The 7,620-nt window shown below is 41.9% G+C and overlaps 1 protein-coding gene across 1 annotated transcript; it reads left to right on the top strand.

Annotated features, from left to right (window-relative positions):
- Positions 1–1,672: 1,672 nt before the first annotated feature.
- LOC139551952 (transcription factor HES-7.1-like) lies at positions 1,673–3,174 on the top strand. The gene is made up of 3 exons (XM_071363274.1): positions 1,673–1,831; positions 2,130–2,225; positions 2,343–3,174. Exons 1-3 carry the CDS (start codon positions 1,787–1,789, stop codon positions 2,853–2,855), a joined length of 654 nt encoding a protein of 217 aa, XP_071219375.1. The 5' UTR covers positions 1,673–1,786; the 3' UTR covers positions 2,856–3,174.
- The last annotated feature ends 4,446 nt before the right edge of the window (positions 3,175–7,620 follow it).

Raw genomic sequence — 7,620 nt, 5'->3', positions numbered from 1 at the left:
GGGGAAATCCTTGGTTTAAGGAGAGTTTACATATATTGATCGATTTACTCTCAAATATCAAAACTAGCCTAAAAGCAACTTCCAACGTAATTAACATTCATTAATATTAGTAAGTCTAAGATAGAAATGTTTAACACATGTGGTTCATCATCAGTACACTTACAATGTGTGGTTATTAAATTTGCTCTGATGAGATCCAATGAATTTATGAGTGGGATAATGGTTCGGTTAATAGAAATGATCTGTGAGGGAACTTCCAAAGTTCAGTCATCTAGCAGACGCTCTTATCCACAGCGACGTACAGCAGTGAGTACATTCATATTTGCTCATACTGGTCTGCGGTGAGAATCGACCAAACAACACCCGCATTGCAGCTGCCATTCTCTACCAACTGAGCCACACGTGACCACAATCACTTCCAATAATACTATTAAATCACATTACCTTTATCAGACGAAGTACCCTTTACAGCATGTGGCTCAATATAGGCCCCATTTAAAAAAAAATGATTATCCTGAAATAGTTCTATTGACATGCCAAGAAAATGGGGAGATCAAAATCATATATGGTCCCTGATGTGATACACTGGGAAATTGTCCTGAGATTTTTCCCTTGGGAAAAGATGTAGGATAGACAGCAGTTTGTTCTTTATTACCTGTTAGAATTTGTACATCATTTAGCAAATACCGCCACCGACTGTCTGGTGGAGCATTCCCAGGTTCACAGTTCTCACCGGCACACATCGACATCTGAAATGTTAATTAACATAGGCTAATATAATAATGTAATTCAATCTAAATAATAGTATCTATGTAATAGTGAATTGTATTAAAGCAATATTCATCTACGAGCGACAGGTAGCCTAGTGGTTAGAGCGTTGGGCCGATAGCCGGAAGGTTGCTGGATTGAATTTCCGAACTGACTAGGTACAAATCTGTCGTTCTGAACAAGGTATTTACTCCCCTATAGGTTGTCATTGTAAATAAGAACTTGTTTTTTAACTGACTTGCCGTGTTAAATAAAGGTTATATTTTTAAAAAACAAAGTAAAAAACACGTGTTGGGTCTGTGCGTAAAATTCTGTGGCAACTGGAATGGGCAGTACCCTTTGGCTATGCGTGTGTGCCTGTCCGTGTTTGAGAGGCTGAGGTGTCACTTAATTCATTTGTAAATCCGTGTCACACTGGAGACTGGTCGACTCTCGCCTACACCTCTCTTGTAATTACAATACGCGTGCCATTTGTTAGCGCTTTCGAACACATGCGAAAGGGTGTTACTGCGGATGTGATGGCTTGTACCGAAGTGCCATGAGGTCCTCTTTGATACACAAGTTGTTAAACGTGGGACAGCGTCCGAAAGGAAGACAATGAGCTATGTTGAAATAATTTCAACCAACTGCTCTCGTCACTTCATTCACTGTGTTACATTGGCTATCAGCCTGTTTCAATAGGCCTACAGATTTTTACACCCCATTATACTATTTATCCTCCTTATGACTATCTTGACTTCCACGAATTCACTTTGTAGGACATTTCTAACTTGCACAGGCTACTATATTGTATTTCAACAGTACAAGGCGCAGGGAAGCTCAGGGATTGGCTACCGGTAGCAATGGGAGGAGTACAAAGTCACCTCGTATTCCTATGGACTTAAAAGTCGTTCAGAGACAGAAATGCCAGATTCAGTGACACAGCACAGAGAAATACTACTGTTCTTCTTGATTATTTACATCTGGACATTCTCTGACCTCTGGATGAAGGACAACAGCAGCTTGTTGATTAACAAAGATGAAACCACTTGGGGGAACAGAGAACAGGAAAACGGACAGAAAGGTAAAATTTGAACCTTTGAAGTGATTATATTCATCAGTATATCTGTAATACCTATTAGTCAATAAAAATCGATTTTAACTAAAACATGTAAGCCTATTTTGTTCTTAGCTTTATCTCAGGTTGTTGACAGATATTGGAAAAACAGTGTGCTCTTAAAATGTACCTATGGAGCAAGTCCAACCATGTAAATATATTTAGCCCATACTGTAGTACAAAGTGACTGTTTCAGACACACTGGTTTAGCAGAGACACTGGTCTAATCTCCCTGGTCTGATCTCCTTTCATCTTCCTCATGTAGCTCCTCAAGCCTCAGGTGGAGAGACGTCGGAGAGAGAGAATGAACCACAGTCTGGAGAGTCTGAGAACTCTGCTGTTGCAGGGACCACTACATCAAGTATGAAGTTCACCTCTAACTTGACTCTGCTCTAAATGCAGCTCATACAGGTGTCATCTCCTCTGAGAAGTGTAGCGTTGACAGTGCATTAATCTGCACCCTCTTTCTCTCCAACAGGGTGTGACTCAGCGTAGAGTGGAGAAAACTGAGATCCTGGAACACACTGTTCTCTTTCTCCAGAACACTGGAGATGGGGACAGGAAGAAAGGTGAAGATGGAGAAAAGCAACATCCCTTCCAGGATGGCTTCTCAGGCTGCCTGCAGAGAGCTGCACACTTCCTGGGGCAGGAAGGGGAGGGCCTGCAGCTGGAGGCAGCACTGAACTCTACTTTCTCTGCTCGTCTGAACAGCTATGCCTGTATGAACACCGAAGTTCCGGCTAAAGCCCACTCTTCCAACTCTCTGCCCAGCACAATGTGCCACCTGTCCTCACACCTGATGAAGATACAGGAGTCCCACTACAGACAACAGCTTTGTGAAGTCTACAGGAGACATCTGTCTCATGCTCACAGAGCTCCACTCCGACATGGAGATCCTAAACCTCCCCAGCTGCCCCACAGACACGCTGCCAAAGAAGCCCAATCTCAGAACCTCCCAGGCAGCCAGTCTGTGTGGCGGCCTTGGCCCTGATCTAGCAGAGGAGCCTGAATTGGGATATTGAACTGTAAAACAACTCCAATATCCTATGAACTGATAACCAGGATGCCACATCCTTTGCTGCTAAGGTTGCTATGGTGTTTAAATGCATACAGTGTTGTAAACACTGGACTCAGGGACTCCATAGATTTCCAGTGATATGACAATGTTGTACTGCAAAGAATATATAAATTCTAAATATTGTACAATTTCTCTATACTTTACTATTACAACATGTACTATGTATAAGTTGTTGTACTCTGATATCTTGTCTATTTTTGCACATTAATTTATTATGGGACTTGTTCCTATGTTTTTCCAGATATATAGGCCTGTATGTTGAAATACAAATAAAACACATTCCTTTAAAAACATTGTCTCAATGGTATCTTAATCCATAATGTATTAAAGTGTCAAATTTGTTTTTGGTTATTGTTGTCATCTGCTTTCTCAGCCAGACATTCAATAATTAAATGACTTATTTACCATTCAACTTACTCAAGGTGTCTTGGCACGTTCCGATGCCAGTTAAAAGTACTGGAAAGTTTTCATAGATCTGCATTTCATTGATAGCTGGCACGTGTGTGTTTAAGTCAAAGGCGCGAAGAGACCGCGCGCTTTAACACCTGTTACGTCCCGGTCAAGAAGAGCAAAGGGTTCAGGGACAGCGACCTCCAATCACACTTCAAACTCCAACGAAGGTTTTTAGGGCCTTTTTATAACCGAGAGAATGCGGAATGCCGGAAACATGGAGTTTCTCTCGACTTCGAAAAATGATGTCCTCTACTTCTTGGAATATAGGAATGGATCATTCATTCACAGTATTTTGTTCAGAGGATCATGGTAAAATATTTCATTTTCCTTAACTGAAAAAAACGTAGTTTTCCCCCCCAAAGTATATTTGATATAGGCTTTATAACAAATTATGCCTAAAACAGCAGTGTGACAGCCTTGGTGTAAGGAACGTTTACAACTATAGAACGATTTACTCTCAAAAATCGAGAGTAACCTATAGTCTGAAAGCAAATTCCAACGTAATTAGCGTTCATTACAATTAGTAAGTCTGAGCTAATAATATTTAACAAATGTCGTTCATCATCAGTACAATTACAATGTGTGGCAATTATAAAAAGTCTGACTTGATCCGATTAATATTAGTCTGGGACGGAAGACATATTTCTTAGACAGGATATATATTTATCAATATCACCATATTATTCGGTTATTAGAATGTTATGTGATGGAATCTCAACTACTTCCAATAATATTATAAATTCACACTACCTTTATCAGACAAAGTACCTTTTACAGCATGTGGCTCAATATAGGCCCCATTTTTTATAAGATTAACCTGAAATAGTTATATTGACAAGCCAAGAAAATGAGGAGACCAAAATCATATATGGTCCCTGATGTGATACACTGGGAAATTGTCCTGAGATTTTTCCCTTGGGAAAAGATGTAGGAAAGACAGCAGTTTGTTCTTTATTACCTGTTAGAATTTGTACATAATTTAGCAAATACAGCCACCGACTATCTGGTGGAGCATTCCCAGGTTCCCAGTTCTCACGCGCACACATTGACCTCTGAAATGTTAATTAACATAGGCTAATATAACAATATAATTAAATCAAAATAATAGTGTAATAGTCAATTGTATTAAAGCAATATTCATCCACTAACAAAGTCAGAAGCGCGTGTTGGTTCTGTGGGTAAAATGTTGTGCCGATTGGAATGGACAATACCTTGTGGCTGTGCGTGTGCCTGTCTGTGTTTGAGAGGCTGAGGTGTCACTTAATTCATTTGCAAATCCGTGTCACACTGGAGACTCGTCGACTCTCGCTTACACCTCCATTGTTATAATTACAATACGCGTGGCTTTTGTTAGCGCACACGTGCCCAGGGGTTTTACTGCGGATGTGATGGATTCTACGGAAGCACCATGAGGTCCTATTTGATATACAAGTTGTTAAACCTGGGACACCATGAGAAAGCACGACAATGATCTGTGTCAAACTAACTTGAACCAACTACTTTCATCACTTCACTGGGTTACATTGGCCATCAGTCCGTTTCAATCGGCCTACAGATTTGTACACCCCATTATACTATTTATCCTCCTTATGACTATCCTGACATCTTCCACGAATTCACTTTGTATTACATTTCTAACTTGTGCAGGCTACTCTATTGTATTTCAACAGTACAAGACGTGTGCCGGGAAGCTCAGGGTTCGGCTACCGGTGGCAATGGGAGGAGTACAAAGTCACCTCGTATTCCTATGGACTTAAAAGTCGTTCAGAGACAGAAATGCCAGATTCAGTGACACAGCACAGAGAAATACTACTGTTCTTCTTGATTATTTACATCTGGACATTCTCTGACCTTTGGATGAAGGACAACAGCAGCTTGTTGATTAACAAAGACGAAACCACTTGGGGAAAAAGAGAACAGGAAAATTGACAGAATGGTGAGATTTTAACCTTTGACGTGATTATATTCATCAGTATATCTGTAATACCTATTAGTCAATCAAAATCGATTTCAACTAAAACATGCAGGCCTATTTTGTTCTTAGCTTTTTATTGAAATTGGAATAACAATGTGTTCCTAAAATGTACCTAAGGAGCTAGTCCTACCATGTAAATAGATTTAGGTTTTAGGAGCCCTTACTGTAGTACAAAGTGACTGTTTCAGACACACTGGTTTAGCAGAGACACTGGTCTAATCTCCCTGGTCTGATCTCCTTTCATCTTCCTCTTGTAGCTCCTCAAGCCTCAGGTGGAGAGACGTCGGAGAGAGAGATTGAACCACAGTCTGGAGAGTCTGAGAACCCTGCTGCAAGGACCACTACATCAAGTATGAAGTTCACCTCTAACTTGACTCTGCTCTAAATGCAGTTCATACAGGTGTCAGCTCCTCTGAGAAGGGTAGCATGACTGTGCATTAATCTGCACTCTCTTTCTCTCCAACAGGGTGTGACTCAGCGTAGAGTGGAGAAAGCTGAGATCCTGGAACACACTGTTCTCTTTCTCCAGAACACTGGAGATGGGGACAGGAAGAAAGGTGAAGATGGAGAAAAGCAACAACCCTTCCAGGATGGCTTCTCAGGCTGCCTGCAGAGAGCTGCACACTTCCTGGGGCAGGAAGGGGAGGGCCTGCAGCTGGAGGCAGCACTGAACTCTACTTTCTCTGCTCGTCTGAACAGCTATGCCTGTATGAACACCGAAGTTCCGGCTAAAGCCCACTCTTCCAACTCTCTGCCCAGCACAATGTGCCACCTGTCCTCACACCTGATGAAGATACAGGAGTCCCACTACAGACAACAGCTTTGTGAAGTCTACAGGAGACATCTGTCTCATGCTCACAGAGCTCCACTCCGACATGGAGATCCCAAACCTCCCCAGCTGCCCCACAGACACGCTGCCAAAGAAGCCCAATCTCAGAACCTTCCAGCCAGCCAGTCTGTGTGGAGGCCTTGGCCCTGCTAAGGTTGCTATGGTGTTTAAATGCATACAGTGTTGTAAACACTGGACTCAGGGACTCCATAGATTTGCAGTGATATGACAATGTTGTACTGCAAAGAATATATAAATTCTAAATATTGTACAATTTCTCTATACTTTACTATTACAACATGTACTATGTATAAGTTGTTGTACTCTGATATCTTGTCTATTTTTGCACATTAATTTATTATGGGACTTGTTCCTATGTTTTTCCAGATATATAGGCCTGTATGTTGAAATACAAATAAAACACATTCCTTTAAAAACATTGTCTCAATGGTATCTTAATCCATAATGTCTTAAATGTGGTCAAATTTGTTTTTGGTTATTGTTGTCATCTGCTTTCTCAGCCAGACATTCAATAATTAAATGACTTATTTACCATTCAACTTACTCAAGGTGTCTTGGCACGTTCCGATGCCAGTTAAAAGTACTGGAAAGTTTTCATAGATCTGCATTTCATTGATAGCTGGCACGTGTGTGTTTAAGTCAAAGGCGCGAAGAGACCGCGCGCTTTAACACCTGTTACGTCCCGGTCAAGAAGAGCAAAGGGTTCAGGGACAGCGACCTCCAATCACACTTCAAACTCCAACGAAGGTTTTTAGGGCCTTTTTATAACCGAGAGAATGCGGAATGCCGGAAACATGGAGTTTCTCTCGACTTCGAAAAATGATGTCCTCTACTTCTTGGAATATAGGAATGGATCATTCATTCACAGTATTTTGTTCAGAGGTTCATGGTAAAATATTTCATTTTCCTTAACTGAAAAAAACGTAGTTTTCCCCCAAAGTATATTTGATATATAGGCTTTATAACAAATTATGCCTAAAACAGCAGTGTGACAGCCTTGGTGTAAGGAACTATGAACACGTACAGGAGACACCGTGCGCTCTACTGCGTAACACGGTGTCTGCCCGTACTCCCGCTCTCCACGGTTAGCCTGGGAAGTGGGCGCAGGTCTCCTACCTGCCCTCGGCCCACTACCTCTTAGCCGCCCCCCAATAAAATGTTGGGTTGTACTCACGGGCTTCCAGCCTTGCTTCCGTGCTGCCTCCTCATATCGCCGCCTCTCTGCTTTCGCTGCCTCCAGCTCAGCTTTGGGGCGGCGATATTCCTGGTTGAGCCCAAGGTCCCTTACCATCCAATTCGTCCTCCCATGTCCAGAAATCCTGTGTAGGTGGGTCCTGTTGCCGCTTGACACGCCGCTTGGTCCGATTCTGGTTCCTCTCACGCTGCTTGATCCTTGTGAG

The sequence above is a fragment of the Salvelinus alpinus genome, chromosome 24 (assembly GCF_045679555.1).
Source record: "Salvelinus alpinus chromosome 24, SLU_Salpinus.1, whole genome shotgun sequence".
Taxonomy (NCBI): Eukaryota; Metazoa; Chordata; class Actinopteri; order Salmoniformes; family Salmonidae; genus Salvelinus; species Salvelinus alpinus.
The sequence above is the reverse complement of the archived record's forward strand: the minus strand, read 5'-3'. Positions and strand labels throughout refer to the sequence as shown.